This window comes from Pogonomyrmex barbatus, unplaced genomic scaffold (assembly GCF_055798465.1).
Source record: "Pogonomyrmex barbatus isolate J1 unplaced genomic scaffold, ASM5579846v1 scaffold1, whole genome shotgun sequence".
Lineage (NCBI taxonomy): Eukaryota > Metazoa > Arthropoda > Insecta > Hymenoptera > Formicidae > Pogonomyrmex > Pogonomyrmex barbatus.
This window is the reverse complement of record NW_028297098.1, coordinates 25,436,716-25,461,833: the sequence shown is the minus strand read 5'-3', so window position 1 is coordinate 25,461,833 and position 25,118 is coordinate 25,436,716. Positions and strand designations below refer to the sequence as shown.

The following is a 25,118-nucleotide window of genomic DNA, read 5'->3' as shown; positions in this document are numbered from 1 at the left end:
TATTGACAGTCTCCCTCATCCCCGAAATAGCTCAAACTGAATATAACGGCGTAAAAATAGACATTAATCGATATTGTTCGTTATTCAAGTATACTCGTATATTTATAGAATGTTCCATGAAAAGAATCTTAATTACGAGATTTCTAGACCAATTTGATATCTATTTTTTTATCGACAAAGATATCGAGAGAAACTATCATTTATCGCAATCTTTCAACTTTTGACATATCTTCGTGATTAAATATGTAGACGAAATATATCGCTATGAAAAAAAGTTTTTTAAGATAATTAATGAATACAATTCTGTCAGCCATTTCTGTTCCTAAAGTTTATTTCATAAAAAATTTTTTTATTGATTTTATAAGATTTATATAAAATTCTTAATGTCTTGATTCACGCTAAGAAAAAATGGAATATTTATTAAGAAATTAAGCTTGCAAGTTGTGAAGTATTTATGTTTATGTATAATATTATCGATTAATATCTAAAATAATTCGTTAATAAATTAAAGAAACATTATTTTACTCGCTTGCTTGCCTGTTTAAAAACACGGTCGATGAAACTTTTAATGAAATTATTCGCATTTTTATCGCGTTTTATTTCATATTTTATTACTTACTTTATTATACTAACAAGCCTGATAACGAACATCCGATAAAACCAGCAAAATACATAAGTATAATTAAAGTATTGGCTCATGGGACAAACTTTTATTACGTGAAAAATAACTCGCTATCAATAACTCCGCGGAAGGAACGACACTGGCTATTAATAACGCCGATCGATGGAATTGCATAACGCGTTTGATTCTGTATAGTACACTTCTCGGCGATTAAAGAGGACAGCTGTGAACACGTGTTAAAGCAAAAAAAAAGAGTGATAAAACGTGAAACTTTTCTGACGACGCGTGCGAGAAGAAAAAGGCATGATGTAAGCATAAACATTGCATTTTTAAATAATCCGTTGCCATCACTTTGTCTCACTATACATCTGGTTTCTTTAAATAATTCACGTCATTTCCGATGCACGATATGGAGTTACGAGATCCCCGTAAACAAGAATCCCCGTTAATCTTCGATATTTTTGTCGGCTGTTAAGTCAAATCTGGAAATAAACAAATATGAAGAGAAGAAAATTTGGAATTTACTTCAATAAACACTCGCGACTGTTGACTTTCATTAAAACAAATTGCTCATTTTTATTTATTATCTCTCGCTTGCTTATTATCCTGTAAATTTAACTTAATACATGTCATTTCTATATTAATATTCTTCTAATAAATCAAATTTATTTAAATATTATCGACAAAGCTTAGTCAGTAATACCAGAATATTCGTTTTAAAAAATAAGTCTTCAGTCACTACGTCATTCAGATATGTAAAATAAACATAAAATAAATATTAAAAATCGTCAACTTGTGTTTGATTATCATATAGTTTTACTCTTTAATTTTCAAGGTAGGAAAATACGCAGGAAAACGATGTTGCAACCGTTACGCAAAAATATATATCTATGTAAATGTCCACGCACGTGTATTCCACGAAGATCACCGGTCAATTTGCAATCAGCAGGGAAATTTCTTGCGTCCGTAGATAACTAATGACTCACGGTAATATACCTGATCGAAGAAATACCCGGCTTGAAACAAAAACTGATTGCCATCAGTGTCATTTCGAATGATAATAGAGTCACTGTTCAAGGAGCTTTTTATTTTAGACGAGTGGCGGTATATAATCGTGCATAATGAATACACGCAACGATGTCGTTCGATTATGAGCGCAGGTGGGATATAAATGTATTACAAATACGCGGTTATGTGTACTAGGACGTAAACGCGGAAGCCGTGAATGAATCATTATCATAACACTTTCCTCTACCGAGAGGAATAATACCACTACTGGCATAATAACGCTGACATTTTCCCGGCGCAGATAATACGAACTTCCCGGCTACTTTATGATCGTTATAAATATAATGCACGACGTTCGCATGATAAAATAGTCATAAAAGTCATGAGGTTAGTATGTCTCTAGCAAAATGCAGAGATATTTCAAATATATATATATATATATATATATATATATATATATATAAAATTTTCATAAAAATTTCATTGAGAGAGCTACTCAACATATATAATGCGGTACACTCCAAACCTGACGTAGGTAATCGTGTTATAGAAATGTCAATCAAAGGTGGAACTCTCATAGATTGCACTCCGGTGCGGGAACATGTGGATCGCCAGTTAAAGCTGCGTCATTGTTCGCCCACGAAGTGCAAGCGGCAGATCAGAAACCCAGACATCGCTGATGCAAGTGCGTGCGCGCGCTTACACCCACGCGCGTACACACACACACACACACACACACACGCGCGCGCGCGCGCGCGCGCGCGCAATGTACGCACGCGGGGAGAGCATACGCACGAATAAACGGGCGCCCACCCATCCGCGTGTTCTATGCATAGCCAATCGGCAGTCATTAAATTAGCCACCCCCTGCGGTGACGTCGTTTCCCCTCGCCCGCACATCATTTTCCTCGCAGCATCGGTCCTAAAACCGCTTCTTTTTTCTCCCTGTCCCTTCACTCTTTCTCTCTCTCTCTCCCTCTCTCTCTCTCTCTCTCTCTCTTTCTCCTTCGTTCTCCCAAGCTGCAGATCCCACTGACAAATCCCTCTCTTGTGTTACCCCTGGTTGCAACCCTTTTGTCGCAGGGTGTCTCCAGGGACGACGAGATGCACCGGGCGATACTCTTTTCGTTCATCCCGGACCATCCCTCACACGCTCGGTACTCGAAATGGCAACCATAAAAGTAGGTTTCGCCCCCCCATACGAGATTGTATTTTATGTATATTATTGCAGAAAATGCACTTCGTTTAATAAATATAACATTAAAAAAAAAAAATTTCATTTTATCCTTTTGTTGTTATGTGAATATTTAGTAGAATTTTATCTCGACTGATAGACTAAAATATCTTGATTAATTCGAAATCACTATATTAATATTAGCGCAAGATTTTTATATTTAATTAATCTATGATTTTTTTAATGTTGAGAATTTTATCCATTAATTTGATATCTTTTTTAAAATACGTTCGATCATCTATCTTTTCTACTTCTATATAAATTTCCAAAATAATACATATAAAATAAAATCACTTTTATTCCACAAAATTGGAATTAGTAAGAACAGAATGAGAACGGAAGAGGTGACATTTAACTTTATCAACACTACAACGATAGGTTCGATCGTAGGGCGAAACCATGATGGCCAGAAAGGGGGGCTCTCTCCGCTTATATGCGTGTACGCACGTCACGTATGACTCATATAGTGCATTGTACCCGGAGCCCCCCCTCAAATCCATCGCCTCTGGACCGAATCTCATGGCGCAGCTAACGATGAGTGACGATAGCCAGGCAGCAACTCGAAATCCCATTTGGGATGTCCTGCGGCGTTCGTGTGCGCTCTAGATACGGAGGGATCATGGACTAGAAAAATCTTTGCTCAACTTGCGTATCCTATGAATACGAACTCTGCAGAAGAAACGTGATAGGAAAGTAATGTTTGAATTGAATCGCAAATCTATATCTTCGAAAAAATACAAAGAAATATTTCCAAGAGCAAACCATCAAATTATATCTATCGCTAAAATTACGTGAGATTTAACCCCTTTTTATTCGTATAAAGTTTACATATAGGAATAACCATGAGGAAGCTTGGGGAGGGGAAGGGGGAGAGGGGGATCTCTCGCGTGCATCCAGAAAGATGAAAAGAAAATGAAAGAGAGCGAAAAAATATTACAACCAGAGAAACCGAATTCGGAACCTGTGGCTTACTCGCCCGCTCGCCATAAGACACCGAATTATGCGCGATCATTTTTTAGGGTTTGCGTGACGCCCGCAGGGTACGGCCTCGCAATATAGCGGGGCCCGGGACGAGTGTGCGCGAATATATACGTACGTAACAAGTCGAAAATTTCGACGATGCAGGTATCGTCCTCTCGGAAATCATCTGGCGCGAGTTGCGACATACGGGATTACGAAGGTGCGGAACGAGGCGAGGAGCTAGGCGAGTGCGAGAAGGGGCCCAGAAGGGGGGTAGGCGGGGGCCGGAAAGAAGAGAATGGAAGGGACCGGGTTTGCAAGGTGCGGCGCGAGGCCAGGTGTCGGTTTAATATCACGGTGTTTTTCCCTCTCCCCTCTCTCTCTCTCTCTCTTTCTTTTACTCGCCTACTCGCTATTACTCGGTACCTGCAATTTGATTGTCAGTGATCTCACTTTCAACGCAAGCACATGGCCGTTGTTCCTCGTCGGGAGATCGCGAGATCGCGGCGTTAATAAATGATAGATCGCAATTACATCGCGATGCGATTCCGTTGCAACTAAAACGTCAATCCCGTCGAAAACTAATAATGCTGGCACAAGTCGTCGGATACAAGACAGAAAAGGCAAAGTCGAGAAAGTGCACAGAAACACGAGACATTTAGATGTAAGAAAATAATTATAATTTTGATTTCAAAGAAATATAAATATGATTGTAAATATAAATATGATCATTTTCTTGTGTCTCTTAGAGAAAAGGCAAGAAATCGATCGGATCTTACCTTCTTCACGTGTTTTACGTTTTCTTAACTCTCTCTCTCTCTCTCTCTCTCTCTCTCTCTCTCTCTCTCTCTCTCTCTCTGTCTCTGTCTCCGGCAGAACTAAACAGATAACTCCATTAATTTGTTTCGTCTGACAGCAAAATAAGGATGTCTAAAAACCGAGGCTTTGGTCGGTGACAAACGGGACAAAGCTGCTGAAACAACTTTGCGATGGCCGACTTCGATATTGCACGACAACGACGGTATCGAGAACGGGGGCTGGGAGAACTTTTGCGTTCGGCTGTACTATGCCGAGGTCCATATCGAACGGCCTATATCGATTAGTTGTGTCCAAAGGCCAGCCTCCTAGGGCAGAACACTTTTCAGGGCGAGAGGGTGCCCCTTTTCTCTCCTGCACGTCCGCTCCACTCGCCTTACATGAGCAAGAGCGAAAAAAAACGAAAAAAATGACACGAGAGGGAAAGAGAGGGAAAGCAGGGGATAAGGGTGCCGTGATATCGTACACACATCCCAGGCTCGATGGATCGTTCTTGTGTGACGTAATTTTTTATGCTTCCCGGACACAATCTTGGGCATCAAATGTGCTCTCGTCTGGTTTTTACGTTAAATCGACGCTCCAATGATTTCGGAATATATGATGGCGCGGAGAATATATAAGTCAGCATTAATGCCCACTTCATGCAATTCTATTACTTATTTACATTTAAAATTCAAATTTTAAATATTATTGACGGTTAGATTGGGTGAAAAATGGCCGGTCTATTAGTAATTCATTATCCGTCCGGATTATAAAAAAGAAACCGGATTGACTGGATATCGTATACATCGTAATTTTGCAATTAAATATATTCTTCAGTTTGCTTGTTTAGATCGTTAGAACATTAATTTCAATTATATTCTATGTGGAATAGCAACGTTAACAGCAATGTTAATTAAAACATTAATAATTATCATATTGATGTTCGCGCTGAATAAAATTCATAAGATCTCCGTGCGCCTCGGTGGCATGCGGTTTATTAAATTCCTGCGGAAGCAGATTCTGAGATAAAAGGCAGAGAACAAGGCAATGAGAGACGGAGAACGTTTAACATGACCGTGATTACAAAAAAATTATAATTCACATGATGAACCGACATAAACTAGAAAAAATATAGAGTCAAAATGTAATTTCAAACGGATTACCTATTATTATTATTATTATAATACACTTATTATTACTAATTAAAACAATATGATCTATCAAATTTGTATTTAAAGACTATCACTTATATTCATTAAATAATTTCTATTTATTCATTACACTTTAATATACAACTTCATTACACTTAGTACTTATTCATTACACTTTAATATTGGAGTTGCAATAAATTAAAGGAATACTCGACTGATAAAAAAAATTGTCTAAAAATAGATAATCTTTTTATAACTCAGATAATCAAAATATAAAATATCACACGATAATTGCTTGCACAATCTCGTAAGAATACAAAAGATTATTGTTGCAAACAACATTAAGAGCTGGTTATTCCATTTTCGCATAAATTTATTTACCGAATAAAGCTATGAGTAAGAAAAAGAGAATGCCAAAGAGAGTGAGAGTAAGTGAAGATTTAACCAAAAGGTGGAATAAACCCATCCTATATATATAAAGATATTTTTTAAATAAATATTTTTAAATAAATATTTTAAATAAATGTAATTTCTTTTTATACGTAGTATATAATGGCCCGCCGAAGAGCTTTTGTATTCTAAACGTTATAAGAGAGACTCGCATTTTTTCGTGGCAATCAGACAGAAACGAGAGATTTTTTTCCGCGTTTTACGCTTCGAGGAGTGGCCAGGCCAGTAAACTCGCGTTGTCGTTTACTGACCGCCTGTTCAGATCTCTCGCCGGATGCTGCACTTTTGTAGAGATCGACCAACTGGCATGGTCAATGGAAGATAATAGTTCGTGAAAGAACCGACAGGTTGCTGTTAGGTTTGCGGTCGAAAAAGCGGATATCGCACAAGTGCACGTTGCAAGAGAATGTTTAGAATACTCACGTCCAATTACTCGCGGATGACAGGTGTTTTCTTTCTCCTGTCAATTTGACGTAGAAGAATCGGAAACGGTGGGCTGCGGTTATACGCAAATACATTATTTAAAATAATTATATATATCAGTTCTGTGACCCATTTTCCAGGCTTGACGTGTGGTAATTGAATAATTAATAAAAGGCGACAAATTACGGGCTAGAAGCACGCGTGAAACTAAGACTAGAAGGAGAAATTACACGAGCCACGTACATTTACACGAGAATAAAAGAAAAATTATTAATGGAACTGGCAGTTTTTATAATTCGATAAATATATATTTAATAACTTTCATATGAAAAGGAAGCGAACTGACGTGGACATTCAGCTCTTACGAGCGTACAATCTTGATCATATTTCTTTGCGTGGGCGACAGTGAGAAAATAAAATGTCACGATGACAAAGAGATGATATACCCGTAAAATGAAACTAGATGGTAGCGACACGAAAACTCCGATGCTCGCGAGCACACGTTTGCGAAACGGAAAAAAAAAACGTATAACACGCATACGCATGCACGCACGCACGCACGCGCACGCACACACACACACACACACACACACACACACACACACACACACACACACACACACACACACACACACACACACACACACACACACACACACACACACACACACACACACACACACACACACACACACACACACACACACACACACACACACACACACACACACACACACACACAGGGACGCAAGAAGACGCATACGCGTGACGATAATTTAGACCTGACGAGCCGCAGGCACGAATTGAGATAAGTGCATGCGATAAGGGGCACTTGTGTTGTACGCCGAAAGGAGGACTACCTCACGAAACGCCGAGATGCCGGCGAGGTCACGGCGGCGTGGAGGAGAAAAAAAAGCGAGAGTGCTCGGAATTTTACGACGTGTGCCGTTGATAACGAAATTTGTCAAGGGCTACGACCGCGCGCGATAATCCATTTGCCGATTCGCGAAAAAAAAAGCACGTCGGCGACGATGTATCGCCGCGAGCTAAGTATCGATACTGCGAACGAAACATCTCTCGCACGAGACCCTTCAAAACACGCATGCACATGCACATGCACATGCACATGCTCGTCTCATCTCGTCTCGCCTCGGCTTGTTTGTCCAAATCCAAGAGCCAAGTTCAATCACCCAAAGAGCGACGCATCGCTTGCGCCAACTCCTTCCTCCCTCCGCCCCTCTTAAATTTGCTTGTTTTTCATGCTTGTCACAATTATGATAATCTCTCGAAGCCAAATGTTTTGAAGTTTTGAAGTATTGTTTCTCTTCTTCGTGTAACAATTATTATATTTGCTTGTTCTGTTGGAACGTTCAAATATTGGAACGTTCTACATCCTTGTGATAAAATAGATACGAAATTGATATATACAAGAATAATGGAAAACTAAGATTTAAAAAAATATATATATTTTTTTAAATTTATTTTATATATTTTATATAATATATTTTATATATTATTTACATAATTTTATTCAATATTCAATTTACTATCTCCTCGCAATATATATATATATATATATATATATATATTGCGAGGAGATAATAAATTGAATATTGAATAAAATTATGATACTCATACAAATGCAATTCTAATATAGCGTAAGAGAGAAACAATTTTTAACGCTCTGCTAAATTATCTTAAGTTAAACTGGTTCCAGTTGTATTTGTCGATATGAAAAAATAGCCGAATCAAAAAATAGCGACATATAATTTACGATATTTCGTATGCATAATTAACGGATAAAATGGAAGTTTTAATGACACGACGGGGTATTATCAGGTCGATAATTAATGCACTGAGCAAAACCACAAATTTTAGTAACTCGATATCTCAGCGCGATCATTACGAACAATATATTACGCCGTGAAATGACGATTTAAGAGCAGAACAGTCCGAGAAATAACATTCGCCTCTCGCGGGGTATTTAAAGTATCCTTCCTGGTGCTGATCTCCGCCGAGCCGCCGAAGGAAACGGCCGGATGAAGGCAAAAGGACTCGCGAAAGGGGCGGATCTAAATGACGAAACCAGTTTTAGGGGAGCGTAAGAGTGGTAGTGTCGGGGAACCTGATCCGGCGCGATCCACTGGTGATATCCTTTTGGTATATGAACCATCGCCATGAGTTACCGAACCGCAACACTTAAACCGTCCAAGCTCGAAAGAGATACAAAGTAAGAAGTGAGCGCGACAAAGAGAGATAGCGAGAAAAGGAGGAAGGAGTAAGAAAGCAGAAGGTGGAGAGAAACGGCAGATTTATTATGCCTTGTGACAAAATCCCTTTGGACACGCGATACTAATAACACATATAAATCTACCCCTGAAAAACAATAATTGCAAGAAAGTGCAAACGTATGTACCGGTAATATTTCACGTAAAAGAGAGCAAAAAAAACAAAAATGGAAAAAAAAACGGGAAAAGGAGAGAAAAAAACTATAAAATTAAAATCTACAAATATGTTATAACATGTTCATACACGTTATATACGCGCGCCCATGGATGGAAGATAATTTTTTACGACTATTTTATCTTTGGTATTATTATTATTATATACCTCATCTCACGCCCACGCACAACGCCGCGATGATAATAATGTTTTCACAGGAATAATTATTACTTGTTAATATTAATTATTACCCATGTCCGTGCGGATTAACGAGATTCACTAAAACCCTGAATTATGATTTACGTAAATCTTATAATCATGTTTCTTCGGATCATCAAACTATTTTCTCTTATTTCCTCTTTAACTAAAATAATAATTAACTAAAATAATAATATATTAATTAAAAATTCATGCTCTCCCTAATAAACATAATTCTAGTATAAACGTCAACGATATTTCGATTATGATATTAATACATGTATTCGTAAAAATAAATTATTATGTCTCTTGGAGAATATATATTGATTTAATTTAAATATATAATTCGAAATAATTGTGTAAAGAAAAATAGGTCTAAAACGAAGTGTCAAGAGATTGTACTTTGATTTTTACAAAGTCTGTATGATTACAACGCGATAATCGTGAAAAATTCTCGTAAGAAGCACGTCGCTTGTGCGATTTCAGAGGACTCGTCTCCCGCGCGTTCGAAGGAGTCGAGTCCTGTCGGCGGACTTAAGGTCCCGAGAGCGGGTTTGTATGGCGGCGATTTGCTGCCCCCCCAGTCCCGGCGGATCCTTTTTGCAATTAAAAAACCGGATGGACGGGTTCCAGCTACGGACATTCCGCAAATTCTGACCGCGAAATCGAGCGTAGAGGCCGGACCGGGAGAGACGCGGAGACTCTCTCGGAGAATAAATAGCGGTGTTAGGGATCCCTCCCTTCCTCCTCCATCCTGCATCCCTACCGGTCCTCCCACCATTTTTGTGTTAGAATCCTCTTCGTCCTGCCGTTCGCGAGAGAGAAGATCAGACTCCTTCTCGAGAGCATCCACAGTCTCCATCTAAAGGCGTCTCGGTTTAGATTATCGGGATGCTTCCGATCTTCGCATCAATAGGAAGCAAGGGGAAGAGGGAGAGGCAAGAAAGGGGCAGCAAGGCAAGCAGAAAAATGGGGAAGTGATATCGGATTATCCCGCAAGGGATATCTTCGAATGTCTGCGACGATTTTCGAGAGCTCGATACGAGAGCTGAAATACGAGAGCGATCGAAGAGGAGAAATTCGTAATAATATTAGGCGAGAAATCGAAAAACTCTAACTCGTAACTTAGGCGAACTCAAGGTGCGAGATGATGATTGTCGACGAATCGAAAAAAATCCGAATAGATAAATAGAATAGAAATCGCAGATAATTCTAAAGCGCGGAACATATTAAACCTCCGAGTGGGCATTATACCACTTATAACATTCGTCGAATTCAATTCGCATGATACAACTTACGATATCCACGGCGAGTTTCACTTACCTGGAACACAAAAAAGAAAAATCGAACGTTGTATTGCACGAGCCACGCGATAAAGTAAAAGTTACAACTATGGTCATTTTTTTTTTAAAGAACTACTCGGAACAAACTAGAGAGGGATAAAATAAGTTGGTTATTATCATAGCACGTATATTCCGCGACGTGCATCGGGCGAGCAGCGCAACGAGAGTCCGAGGCGCGCCATCGGAGAACAGAGAAGACACGGGAGGAAACCAGAGGGGGACGGCGGGAGGGATACAGTTAATTGGATCGGAGATTTCAGCCGCGCGGCCGACATTCCCGAAGCGAGAGGCCGGGTCCCTTTGTCTAGTTAGCAGCGGTCTGCAAAACGCTCACCCACATTTTTCCCGTCGGCGCAGCGCGCGCTGCATTTACATCGCCTCTGCTCCCATTTCCGATTGTTACGCAACGGCCGCGCAATACCGATCCTACCGCTCGTTCCCGTATTCGCGTTCGTGAATCGCGCTTGGAAAAGGATTTCACGATCAAATCCAGCGGATCCCAAATGCCTCGGCGACTGGGCGAGCCGCGAAGCGCGTTGCGCGAAAAATGTCTCACATAAATGTATGAAAAAAAAAATACATTTGTTAATACTGGTTTAAAAAAAAAATGTAATTACTCGTGGAAAAAGCAGTTTTATTAAAATAAACCAAAAATTTGATATGTACAAAAATCTGAAAATAAGTTTTAACAGGACCATAAAAATTATTGCAGAATGTTATCAGGACGTTCAAATTGCTAAAATGTCAACAATTTTTGAAATTTTCTCGCAATTCTTAAATGTCTTACGTAATAATTTCGGTGGTCCAATAAAATTATTTTCAAATCTGTATCTGCCAAATTTTTTAAATACTTCAATAAAATTATGTTTTTGAAATAAAAAGACATAAATAAGATTCAAGCTTCTTAAATAAGAATTGTTCAAGTTAAATCAAATTGCAACCAAGATATAAAACGCGCAACGTATTTAGCGTTAAACGCCCACCGAGAGAATTTTCTTCGATCAAGTCGAAGTCTATTTCTAGTATCGTGCAGGTTAAAATTACATTTCTACCTTATTAATCACAGCGGGAGGAATAACGGGACGCGTGGGTGGCGCGTACGCGAGCGCGATACATAATCCGCGTTATCCATCGAGTAAACATTTCTGCGGTAACGGTGAAAGTTCAATTCCCTCGATCGCAAAGTGTATTCATCTCATTCCTAGAGAGTGAAATCGCTCGGGCAATTCTCGCGCGGCGTAGTACGCTATACTGGGTCATTCCCGTGTTGAGAGCGGTGATATATCGCATGGGCGCCGCGATGGACTCGTTTACTCTCCAGGACGGGCAATGAGCTTTAAACGAAGTGCATTGTCTTCCAGAATAGAAGGTTTTGTGGAGCAAACTTGTTGATAGCGTCGTATACGCAATCTATAATAACGAAACTCGTTGAACGGCGAGATTTTAATAGTAGTTACATTCTAGTAGCGTAATAGACGTCATCGATCATAATAATTACCATTCTCGATAAGTAATATATTCTAGATATCGGAACAAGTTTCAATATTTGTTTCTATTAAATATTCTCTATGAGAAGATACATATTTCATTTTAAAACATATAACTGTGAAAAATTCTCTTTTCTATAAAATTTCGTGATCGATAATAACAAGCTCGAGGGGTCCACGAGAATATTTTCGTCGAGATATGCAAAAAAAATCTTGTCGGCGCCCATGTGTGTGTATATATATATATATATATATATATATATATATATATATATATGCACATAGAAGTAGGCGAACGAGCTGGAAACTAGAAGCGAGCTGGACAACGTCCGTGAAAGAGAGTCGGTTGCGAAAACGTGCGTCTTGCAAAATGCAAGAACGGACCTAGGCGCGCGGGCCTAGGCCTAGGTTGCAGCTGGGAGTAACGTGATAATACGTACATATATATATATATACAGTACGTACATACAGATCCCGTTCGTGCACGTGTAAGACACATTAATCGTGACGTTCGAGGCGAGATAGGGATCTAGAGGCAAGCCGCTCGACACACAACCTCTTCCCGCGAGAGAGAAAGAGAGACGGAGCACCGCGAAGTTCTCGTCTTTTCTTTTTTTTTCCCTCTCTGGTAATCCTACGAGCCGTTGCAAAATGATCGACTAACGAAACCGCACCGAGCAACTGCGCAACGGGATCGGCAGTTGCGAGTTCGGTATCGATAACAGGCGGTCGTGTTCCACGCCGCAATGTTTAGCGTCTAAACGCCGCCGTCTAAGTCTCATCTTACATTAACATTGACATTCAATATTAGACGAACAAGAGTAAGCGGAGACTAATACATTGTCCGTTAGAAACGACACGTATCTCTAATGAGACCATTCGACGCAAACGCATGAATGAGAATAACATCTGTAATTATAATTTTGTGCTATTTATAGGCGGTTCTTTTCCAGTCACGCGAAATAATTAAATGCGAAAAAACAAAGTTTCCTATGAAAAACTCGTGGTACGTGGAAAGGTAGGGAAAATACAGATGGTTTTCCAGATGGTTTTTCGCGTTCTTTCCAGCCACGGGATCCACAGAGCGGAATCGCATCGACGTTCCGGGTTATGCAACCAAAAAAGCATTAATCATCGCGCGTTCCTTCCTACATTGTAGTTACGGCTGCACATAGGCCTGCGCAAGCGAAGGAAAGATTCGGTAAAAGATTAGCGCCACCCGGATGATTGCGGCCGATGCAATCGTTCGGCGAGCAGTTGCTACTTCGAGGTTCGGCAGCGATTTCCATTTCTGCCCCCGTTTCCGCCTGGCTGCCCTCGCGTGCCCTCGAGATCGGCCCTCCCGCGCGCTCTCGAGATTGCATACGCGACGCGGTAGCTCGTGAGCGACTGCGCTATTCTCTAATCGAGGGAGCCCGCGAGAGAGCGAAAGAGCGAGAGAGCGAGAGAGCGTCGTCGATGCACGCCCACGCGCATGCACGCACACGTAATCCATAGTCCGCCGGGCGCGTACGCGTGTGCGTGTGCGTTCGCGTGTGCGTGTGCCTGTGCGTATGCGTCCGTCTCGTATGCGGGTGCGCCCGGCCTTTCGCGGGGACGAGAAAGAGATGCGTGAGAGAAAGAGAGGCGTGTATATTGCGTGTATGGTGTGTTTGCGCCTTGTCACAATTAATCACTGCCCACGTGGCCGCCACCCAGGCGAAAGCTTTTCTACGCGAGATTCCCGAAATCGCGACATCGCGAAAGCGCGTTTTCTCATAAACGGGATGAAAGACAGATTGCTCGAGTCCCTGACGAGGAGGGTCGAAGCACGATTTCCTGCTAAACGTCTCAATGAAGAACGCTCTCGCGGAATTGTTTCGTTCGCAATTAACATCGATCTATGATTTTAAATATTTCAACCAATACAGAGACGTAATAAGGAATTAATAAATAAGACGATCAATAGCTGTACTAAAATAAATTATGTTAAATCGTAATCGCATATCGCATTTTCTTATTGATTTCCGAGACATTAACATTTTAAGCAAAATTCAATTCGTAAGAAAAGAAAAAAAAAAAGAATATTAAATCCTCCGTGCGGATGTAAATTCGGATAACATTAAATATAAAGATATTAAACCAATTATGAATATTACGAGCGATAAATCATAAGGGCAAAATGGCACAACTCAACGTTGTAATTATAAAAGCCTCTCCTCTTCCTTTCGCGTTTGCCACAATTGCAGTTAATAGCAGGGCGGTGCGAACACGCACGGCACACATGATAGTCCACCGGCGCTTCCGGCCGGCGCTAAGTTGCCCTTAATTGCAATTAATGCGCGATCGTTTTAATTAGATGGAGACAAGAGAGAAGAGATCCTCCTCTCGTCTGCATTGGGCGAGGGGGTTGCCCGCTCGCCGCGCGAGTAGAAGCGGGCCTTAATTGGGAGCCGGAGGGGTGCGATCGCCCCGTCCGTCGCTAGGGTGAAGACCGCAGCGGGACACCCGTTATAAGCCCGAAGAACTTGTTGCTGCACAGATGGAGGGTCAAACGCGGCAGTAAGCACGGTGGCTTAGGCGCGTATTGATCCAACAACACGACCGATGCATATACGTGCATCGTTGCTGTGCCGGCTATCGCCAACAACGAGCATCCGCCTATCTATCCATCGCGCGTATCCATCACGAGGAAAGCTGAATTTTTTTCCATCGAATCTGGGGAGGGGGCGATACGGGGGGCCATTTATCGTCGATAGAAAAAAAGACTGGCTGGGAGAATAGCGATTTTAGGTAAAATTTCGTTCCGGCAAATTCGCAAATACTGAGTAGGTAGAAACGGACTGTAATAATGTACGTACATGTATAACGGAGTGAAAAGCAGAGACTTACGAGTTGTTCTGAAATGTTTCACGCTCAATATTGGACGCGTGTATTTAGTAACATCGTATTTCGTTATTTTTAAGTAGAAAAGAAAATGGAAAGTTTAATCCTCAAAAAGTTTAACTAATTAAAATGCTAGAATTAAAGAGTATTTTAAAATATTGTAAAAATTAAAATATTGTGTATTTTATAAAATGTTTGTTTTTTGTTTTTTTACACAATTTTATTTATGACTACTTTAGCGATGAATTTACTAAACTTCTTTTTGCAGATTGCGCGTTATACATTTTCAGCGTATTCGAATTAAAAAATACAAAGATTCATCAAAATATTGAAAATTGTTTTCTTCGATGGCAAATTACGAAGATATAAACATAATATAAACATTATTCGTACCTTGAATCGGAATAACGTCACGTAATTGGACACCAGTTAATTTTATCTGTCCCGCGAAGAACACGGAAATCTCGTTCTCTCGAGACAAACATTTGAGACAAACACTAGAGCCTCGTCTCTAGAGACGATACCGATTTATTGTGCTCTCGCTCTCTCTCAGGTCTCGGCAAATAAACTGGCGGAGAGTTACCCTAAGTATCCTCAACAGGATACTTGTTTGTCCACGAAAACCACGAAGGGATATTTAAATCTGACTCGGACTTTGTTACTTTAACCCTGGAATATATGCATATTTAGATCGCGGCGGCGCGGGCTTGTGTGTATTCGGCTGCCGAAGTTTTCTCATAGGAAAAACGATGATGGGCGAGCCGCGTATACGGAGAGGAAAATCAATACGCGAGGCGCACGCGAGGCGTATTGTACGTTTACGTTACAAAATTGTCGTGATGCGAGTTTGCTTTGCACAGTGATTTAAACTTCGAGAGACCGACGCTTCTGTACTTCGTTGCTAAATCCGCAACTGCAACGTACTTGTGTGGCATACTCGCTTACGGGTCAGCGTAATAAACGGCGCTACACTACTTTATGCCGGTAGATAATCGCGAGTTAGCGACTTTAAATCTCGCAAATACATGGAAAAGGTGGTCACAAATAAGATTATAAAAAAATAAAAAATCCATATAAAACATTTTAGAATGTATTATGTATTTTATAATAGTATTTCTTTATATCCTTCTATATATATATATTCTAAAATATTTTTCTCGACGATTCTGATTTCTAGTAGATTAATTGATAAAAATTTGAGTTCATAATAATAGTTCTTAGGATTATAATTTTTTCATCTTAACTGTTGGATATAAAAGTGCCTCAGATTTTAATTGAATTTACAATCCGAATACGAGCCAACTATCTGAGAGATATCGAAACTTGCTGCGGTTGGCTTCTAGAGGCCAAGGCTCGCGTTATCTCGCGTTCTGCGCGCACAAAATATTTATAGCGTTGTTCGAACAGCACGGCGAATGTCAATGTTCGCACTTAACATTTCGGCACATCGCGCGCGGCGCGCGACTCGAAACGAATGCGAGAACGTCGTCGTCGCGCGGCCGTGGCCGTGAAAGTGAAATTCGTGAATGGAACGTGCGGAACAATCCGGAACGGCGGGCCGAAGTGAAGGTAAAGGTTGTTGCCGATTCGGCACCGCTTACGCATCGCGCGTTCTCTGCTCTCGCGCGATTCCTACGGTCATCGGCACCGTCTCCTCCGCGTGAAAGTCAACTCGAAACACAAGAGAGACGCGTCCAATTCCGGGCATCCGTCAAACTTAACGGGACTTACTTATCAATCTGAAGTGGCTACGCCGATTCGCGCCAGCAATTAATTAACGCGCGAAAATAAAACCCACTCAATTAAGTATCAAGAAATATAAAGGGAGATATAAAAAAAAAAAAAAAAAAAAATATGCGCGAATAATGAAGAATCTTGGAATTTTTTCAAAGTGGCTCAATTTACTTTGAAGCTTATTGTGCTTAGCTGAGAAATATACTGTTTCAGCGCTAAATACGTGTAAAAGTATATGCCCGATGTTTTTGTATTTTTCGATCTTATTATAGCGCAATGATGACGGGGCGAGGTGTCATTTTCACTCTCCGATTCTACAATCGAGTCTGGCTGTAACCGAACACCGGCATTTTTGCCCAGCTTTAGCCGCGCTTTACGATGTCTCGTGTGGGCGAGCAAAAATAGGCAAGTCCCGAACGGTGCATAAAACGACGGAATTTAAAGGAAGAAAGAGCGAGAGAGAGACAGAGAGAGGAGGCGGACACGCCGCGCGGAGGCGGCGTTAAGATTTCTTGTAAGCGAACGTTGCCTGGCTGCCTTGCGGTCTTCGCGAAGAATGTCGTAATCGACGATTAGAAAGCTTAAGACCATTAGTTCCATTTTCTCGGCCACCGCATCGTTAAGTCATACACGAACGACGACGTGTTACGACCGCGTGTGCATGCACAGAATTGGGCTGGACGACGGACTTTCCGCCATAAAGCAAGGCTACGATCGGCGCGAGAAAGCGATTGCCGTGGGTAATTTTCCGGAGAAAATTGACATAAACGTGGATCAGTTATTATTTCGCAAACTGCAGAGTGATGATAAAAAATGCACCATAGCTAAACTTTATATATGCGTGTATCACAGAGAGAATATGACTTCGTTGGATTTAATAAAAAATAAATTTTGTTAGATTCAAAGAAAACTTTTTTGGAATAGTCCAAATAAACCAATCAATAAATTCAATTGTTTGATTTTTCAAATAATAAATGTTTAATAAATTATTGAAAAAAATATGCTTTTTATATGCTTCAACAATTTAAAAAAGTTCTTTTTGCTATTGAAACGATATTTAATTTAAATATTATTTAGGTTAAAGACAAATTTTGTTTGCTTTAAATAATAATTAAATAACATGGCACATTCTAATAATACAATGAAACTTTTAATTCAACAAAGTGGTATTTAATTATATTATATAAAATGATGTTATTTAAATTAAATAAACTCAAATCAAACGAATAGAATTGCAGGCTGCAAAGGAAATCTTTTTCCCTATGTAGACTATCGATTCGAACATCCCGGACATTTGAAGACGAAGTACAAAAATAGAAAAAGTTGCAAATAATGTGAGGTAAATGAAATTAAAACAGATCAATTATCGCAGATTATTAGCGGATCACTGAACACACATTTACACATCACTCAGTGTATCTCACACACACGATAATAACACTCCGCACTCAATTATCTAGTATAAAACGTACGTAATGATATTATGATATTACGAAATTCGCACGTACGTTTCGTGCAACTCTGTATTTGCGTATGATGCGTTCGCGAAAGGCGTTACGAAAAAACGGATTTGCTTTTGATGCAAATTACATCGCGAAGCAGACCGTAAAAGCGACGCGCGGTTAACGCACGCAACGAAGAAGGAATAAATTAGCATCGGTCGTGGCTCTTACGCAGGTGGGGAAGGAAGAGAAGAGATAAAATCTGGCATAAAACATTTGCATGGTGATGCAGGTCGCCGTCGAAAGCTCGAACCGTGCGGGTTAAGCAGATGGCAGGAAAATGATTATGAATTATGGTAGCGCGACGACGCGACGCGCCGCTCGGGCTCGATTTCTGCGTTTGCGGCATCGTAATTAATGGCGCTTATTACAAGCGATGTGTTTATAAGCTCCACCGGATTTACAGGGCGATAGGTCAGCTTATTCGGAACGGCCAGCGCGTACGAGCCAAGAATTGATCGAGCCAGCGTCTAATAGCCCGAGTTGCCTAAAACAGAAACACGACCGAGAACGAGGAAATTGAATTAAATATACAAAGAGGATCGATTTGACCTCGTTGCGATATCATGCGGAATTAAACATGTTACCATATCATTATTAATTATCACTAATCGGACTGTGGTGAAGAAAATTGCAAAATGTTAAGCAGAGTTGACACAGAAAATGAATTCTGAAACTCCTGACTTTTTCATATTTTATATAGACGACAGTAGATTTTTCATGATCAATATTAAATTTTAATATCTAGAAGCAGAAATAAAAGAAACTTATTACTAGATGCGATACAATCTTAAAGAAATCTAGTAACATAATCCTGCAAATTTTAAGTCAACAAAAAATAAATAAATATTGAAAAAAGATAGAAAAGAGAAATAAAATAAAAAAGAATATTTAAAGGAATTAAGAGCAAAGTTCAAAATTTTAGATTTTCTTTATATCTTTCTCTAATTTTTCCCTGAGCAATTTGAATTTCCTGATTTTATAACTTTTTCTGATTTTTCAGATTTTTCAGGTCTGTAACAACTATTAAGTGAACATTCAACTGTGAAGTGGCTCTGAGTTACTAATGACCGTCTTTCACAAAATTTTTGAAATAAAAATTCCCTCAGATATTTCTTTCCGAAACTACACGCTGAGCTTTCTCAGTTACATAAGAGTTTTTCTCCGCGAAGAATCGTTTCCCCTTCATTTCACAAAGAGATAGTTTCGTGACATTTCACTCTTCATAATTTTTATCCAAGAATGTTTATATATTTAAATAATTTAATGGTAACTAAACCAGATAAAGTGGATCGAGAGATGCACGGAAGTATACGTTCGTAAAACGTCATGTCGCTCTAGAAGGCTGAGATTAGCAGAACTCTCGCGGCCTCTCGGAGAGGAACTCGAGATGAAGAATGATTTGTAGGAAGATGCTGCAACCGGTATCCCATCGTCGAGTTACGGGCACAGGTGAAGTCGGGAGCGACGCATAATCGACGGCGCGTAAACCCGGCAGAGGAACCGACCGACCGACCGACCGACCGACCGACCGACCGACCGACCGACCGACCGACCGACCGACCGACGAACGCGGACTTGGATTCTTCTAAAAATAATACCCGTCGCGAGATGCGCGCCTGACGAGAGAACGCGAACGCTGCCGACCAAACATCATGCCGAGTGAACGAAACGATCGAACAAACGAAAGAAGGAATGAACGAACAACGGATGGACTGACGGAACTCTGCCGTGACCCTTCGGAATTTGCGAATAGAGCAAATTTATTATGCGAATTCGTTTCTTCGGGGTCAAAGCACCGCGACAGCGTGCACTTTACTGCCTATTGCATGCGAAGTAAAACTAATACATATTTAAGCTTCGACTAGAGAAGGAAAATTAAGTGTTCTAAAAGACAAGATAAAATATAAAGTTATAGGTAAAATGTAAATTTATTGTAAACGTTATTTTACGCGTGAAATAGTATGTTGGATTCTAAATCGGAAATAGAAAGAGAATAATGTATGCGAGAAGAGAATGACAGAGACAGACAATGTCTGTCAAACATGGAGGCAGAGGGGAGGAGAGGAGAGGAGAGGAGAGATCTAAGAGAAATCTGTTTGTTGTAAAGGAAAAGACATTAGTGAACACTGTTGCGTACCTTAGGAATGCAAAACATGAGCAACTTGACTCAACCGTTATTTTAAATGTAAATACTATGTCGGCTGTCTTATCTGAATGAGTCCGGTTATCAGCTCGCAAACTTGTATATGTAAAGTAAGACGAAAACGTGCGGCGATATGCCGCGAGAGAAAAATGTATCGTAATCGCGACTTCTCGTGAGAGATACGTCACGATCCAACCTGAAAGCACAAAAGGAAAACTAACCCAGGTAACATAATTAATGTAAAAACTTAAAACGGTATATTAATAAAGATATATCATATTTGTTAATTTAAAACTTTTTCTTTATCTCTAAGAATTTCTTCCCTCGAGACATCCTTTCTTATTCTAATATCCAACATCAGAAAACAAAAGACGAAACAGAATTTGAGAGTATTTACAGTATGTGAAATGCACATGCGTACGGTGCGTACTGTATTTTCTTTGAGAAAATAAAAGACAAATTTGAAAATTTTAGAGCTTTGTTTTTACGTATTTCCAAACTTTGTTTGTGGCCGTCGGAATTTGCACGTTACGAAATTTTCTTATATACCAAAATGAGATACTGGCAATTTTCCGATGGTTTGAAATTACTTCGACTGTGTTAGAATCCTTGATTTAAATTTGAAATAGGCTCGAAATAATAAAAAAAAAATAAAAACAAATCTAGCCTGAACAATTTTACTTCAAAAAATTGAAAATATGATGAACGCAAGAAAATTCATATTTACATTTTATATATTTTATTTTTAAAAAATTGATTCATTAGTGCGACACCGAACATTACAGAACGTTAATTAAAAAGGAATTTCCCATAAAATAAAAGACAAGGGTGAGTTTCGAGAAAATGAAAAAAATGTAAAAGACCATCCTTTAAGATAAAGAACGTACGGCCATTACGTGATTATGTATGCGGAATCTATTGTGGCGCGGGGTTACGGAGGTCGCGAAAAATGTGTCAGCCTCGTACGAGGAGCATCGTCGAGGCAATCGCGAGATTTCGCACGGAGGCGAGATACGCGGAAGCTGGCGCGTGGCGTAGCGTCGCGCCGGAAGACGTCGGCTACCGCGCCGCTCCGTGTCGGCGCGTACCGAGGAACAATAACGCGGTTATTCGAGGAGGGAGCCAAGACTTTCTACGTAGACACGACGGTCGAGAGTTTAGTATACCACGGCGAAGCACCGTTAGGACACTAAACTTTTATTGCGACCCGTTTTCCCTCGCTCGCGCTCGCAGGCGGAATATCGGCATCACCTTAACCCGCGAGACCAACAACGTCGGCTCGTTAATCGGGAACTCTCGAGAGATGCGGCTTCTCTCCGCCGCTTTAATCACGCCGACTTTTCCGCGGCCAATAAAAGCGCGCGAGATCTTCGAATAAAAAAGCGCAAGGAAGGCGAGAAAGCCGCGACTTGGATGTTAAACTCTTCGCGAAGTTAACTTTGAATCGACTATTTGTCTTTCTTTTTTTAATTTAATTTTAGAAATTGAATCGCGAATCATTTTGAGAAACGCATGAATAAGAATTAATTGATCTAAGATGAAAATAAAAAAAGCATAACAAAAATTTGTAAAACATGGGTGCAAAAAATTGCATTATCTAATACGCGATGTAATGCCAAGATTAGAAATGCCAATCTCATTCCAACACAGAAAAAAAGAAATGATATATAAAATGTAATTCAAAAATTTGTTACTCTCGCTCGAAGATATTATAAATTTTCGGATTACTCGACAAATGTCTATTTTTATCAATGTAGATTAATTTAGTTCTCGGATGAACTTTTCAACTTTTACCTTTGAGAATTAGAAAAAGATAAAGAATAACTTAAACCGAGATTAAAGTTAATCTATGTTGAGAGAAAAAAACCAAGGATTAAACTTTGCCTAACTGAAAGCTAACTTTTTCGAAATCATAATGCAAATTTACAATATCATCCATGATGATTTCACAGCGAGTATAAAGAGCACGATTCAATCGTGTATTCTCGGTACGACGAAGGCACGGCATTACTGATTACGGAACGTGACGCGTTCACGTTAATCGGCATATGACGAGACCTTAACGTTCTTCGTATTGCAAAACCGCGCGGTATTGTTTATAGTTGGCATCGCGTTAATCAGCGAGCGACTGAAAACAGTGGGCGACGCGCTCGATATACGCGCGATGCACCAAAATAATCAGTCGCTCGGACGGAAGCTCGGTCGAAGAAGAGAGAAGAGAGAGAAACGGGAGCGACGGGCGAAAGAGAGACGAAAGATCGCAGGCATCTACGTACCTATAAACACGCTCGGCAGACACGCACACAGATGCGAAGAGGGGAAGGGAGAGAAAGAGAAAGAGAGAGACGGAGAAAGAAGAAGAGAGAGAGAGAGAGAGAGAGATCGAACAGCCAGCAGCAGCAGACACGGCCGTCGGTCGCGTAACCGCGGTACAACGACCCCCGTTGAGGTTCTCCTCTGCTCCGGCTTCGCGCCAATTACGATGTTCTCCTCGGGGCGGGAAATGCCGTCGTGGAGCGACATCGCGAACGAAATCGAGTCGCGACGAGCTCGAATCGAGAGCGAGTCGCGCGAATCCGATTCTGCGACGCTCGGTTCGCGAACGTTCTGTTTCGCGGAACGCAGTCGAGGGGAAACCGAAAGAACGAGAACGAGAAAAAGATAGAGAAAAAGAGAGAGAAAAAAGTCGCTCGTTCGCGGAACGCGCGGCTACGTGTTGTTATTACGAGCTCGCCTCTCGTACGGCGCTTTGTTTACAAATCTCGCTGCTAGTACAAATCTCGGCTCAGACTGTTGTGTTTCTCCATTTTTTTGTTCCCTATCAAAACAAAATTCGTCGCGCGTTCCGATATGGAGATCGCGACGCTCGAAGTTCCGGGGTACGCGGATACATTATTCATTCATCCGTTCGCTCGCTCGTTCACTCGATCGTTCGTTTCGTACGATCGGCGATTCGGAATCTCGCAGACTCGTATGTCCCCGATTCGTGAGAATCTATTAGATCTACCATGTCCTCCCTCCTTCCCACCTTTTCCCGCCCTCTCTTTCCCTCTCGCGTCGTCTATCTCACCATGTCTCTCTCTCTCTCTCTCTCTCTCTCTCTCTCTCTCTCTCTTTCTTTCTCCTCTCTCCCTTTCGCTCTCATGTTCCGCACGCCTCTCTTCTTTCTATCGTCTCGCTCACTCACCTGTCAGAGCTCTCGGAGCTGTCGTATCGATCCGCGCACCGCTTCTTGCCGCAGGGCCCGACGAGGGTATCCTCGGCCATCCTAACCTGTCCCTTGAACGGACTGCCCTGGTGTCTGGCTACGGCGACGCCGTCGTTGTCCGTCTTCACAGACGCGACCGCGGTGTTCTCGGTCACTCTCGTCGCCGCCTCCTTCTCCTCCATCTCCCGCGTCGCGACGGCGATGCTCGCTCTCCTCCCGCCGTCGTGATCCCCGCGGTCGTTCACTTCCGGTGCACTGTCCGCGCTCGGTGCCGAGCATCGCGGCAGCAACTGCTGCTGCTGCTGCTGCTGCGGCGGCGGCAGCGACGGCGACGACGACAACGACGACGACGTGCCGTCGGCCGCCCCGTCGGCATCCTCGACACCGATGCGCGTTGTCGCGATGTTACCATTATTATTATTATTATTATTATTATGATTATTCCCGGTCATAATTCCCGCGACACCACCAGCACCACTTTTACTACTATTAATACTATTACTACTGTCACCACTATCACCGTCGCAGTCACTACCGACGCTGCCGCTGCCGTTCCCGTTGCCGATGCCGTCGTCGTCGCGGTCGCGATCGCGGTTCTCCACCACGACGCTCCGGACTATCTCGTCGATTCTAACATCACAGTGGTACGGATCGACACTGCCACTGCCATTGCCGCCACCGCCGTCGGCGCCGACGCTGACGCTGACGCCGACGCCACCGCAGGGCGCTCCGAAACCGATGCCGCCACCGCCGCTGCCACCACCGCCGCCGTCGTCGCCGCTGCCGACGACGACGACGCTGCTGTTGCTGTTCTCCTCCTCGTCGTCGTCGCTCGTCACGGTCGGCCCAGTCGTGTCGACGGACGACGGCGAATCCCCGCCGACGCGGTCGTCGCCGTTGTCGCGATGATTGGTGAGTTGATGGCGATGGGGATTAAAATGGTAATGATGATAATGATGAGGCGATGGATGATGGTGGTAAGAGTGACGGAGACAGTGAGAATGCTGTTGATGACGATGGACACGGCACTCGTGGTGCGAACGATGATAATCGTCCGCCTCGTGCGGGAACGACGCGACGGCCGAGGCGTCCTCGTGCCCAACGACGCGCTGCTTCGCGGATGAGGCGGCGTCCTGTACCGACGTGAGGAACGGCCCCGCAGTCACGATCGGCTTGGTGGCGTCCGCGCGTTTGTGCCGCTCCCTCGTCGTCACGCGAGAATCACCGTCCCCCAGTCCCGTCACCACCGCCGCGGTCGCGTCCTCCGCCGCGGACGGGCCGTCGTCTGCCATCTTGTAAACGAACGCGCGCTACTGTGTGATCGTGTCGTGTGGCTCCGTGTCCGTGTCCGTGTCGTATCGTGTCTGGCAGTGGCCCCTATGGCACACACGAGCAGCACGGGCCGCGCTGCTGCTCCTCCGCGCCTACGATCCGGCAGCGCACACACGGTTCTCGGCCTCGGCTCGACTCGGCTCGGCTCGCAGCCGCGCGAGCCCCTCTCGATTTCCCACTCCACGTAACAATACGACAGCGGCGCCTCTCGCCGAG

The 25,118-nt window shown here is 42.0% G+C and overlaps 1 protein-coding gene across 1 annotated transcript in view; it reads right to left on the bottom strand.

Moving 5' to 3' along the window:
* Positions 1 to 25,063, bottom strand: part of jing (AE binding protein 2 jing) — a 97,387-nt gene extending 72,324 nt beyond the window's left edge. The window contains exon 1 of the mRNA XM_089071282.1: positions 23,550 to 25,063. Within this exon, the coding sequence (XP_088927408.1) occupies positions 23,550 to 24,862 (1,313 nt within the window). The 5' untranslated portion in view covers positions 24,863 to 25,063. The remainder of the gene's footprint in view (positions 1 to 23,549) is intronic.
* Positions 25,064 to 25,118: the final 55 nt, after the last annotated feature.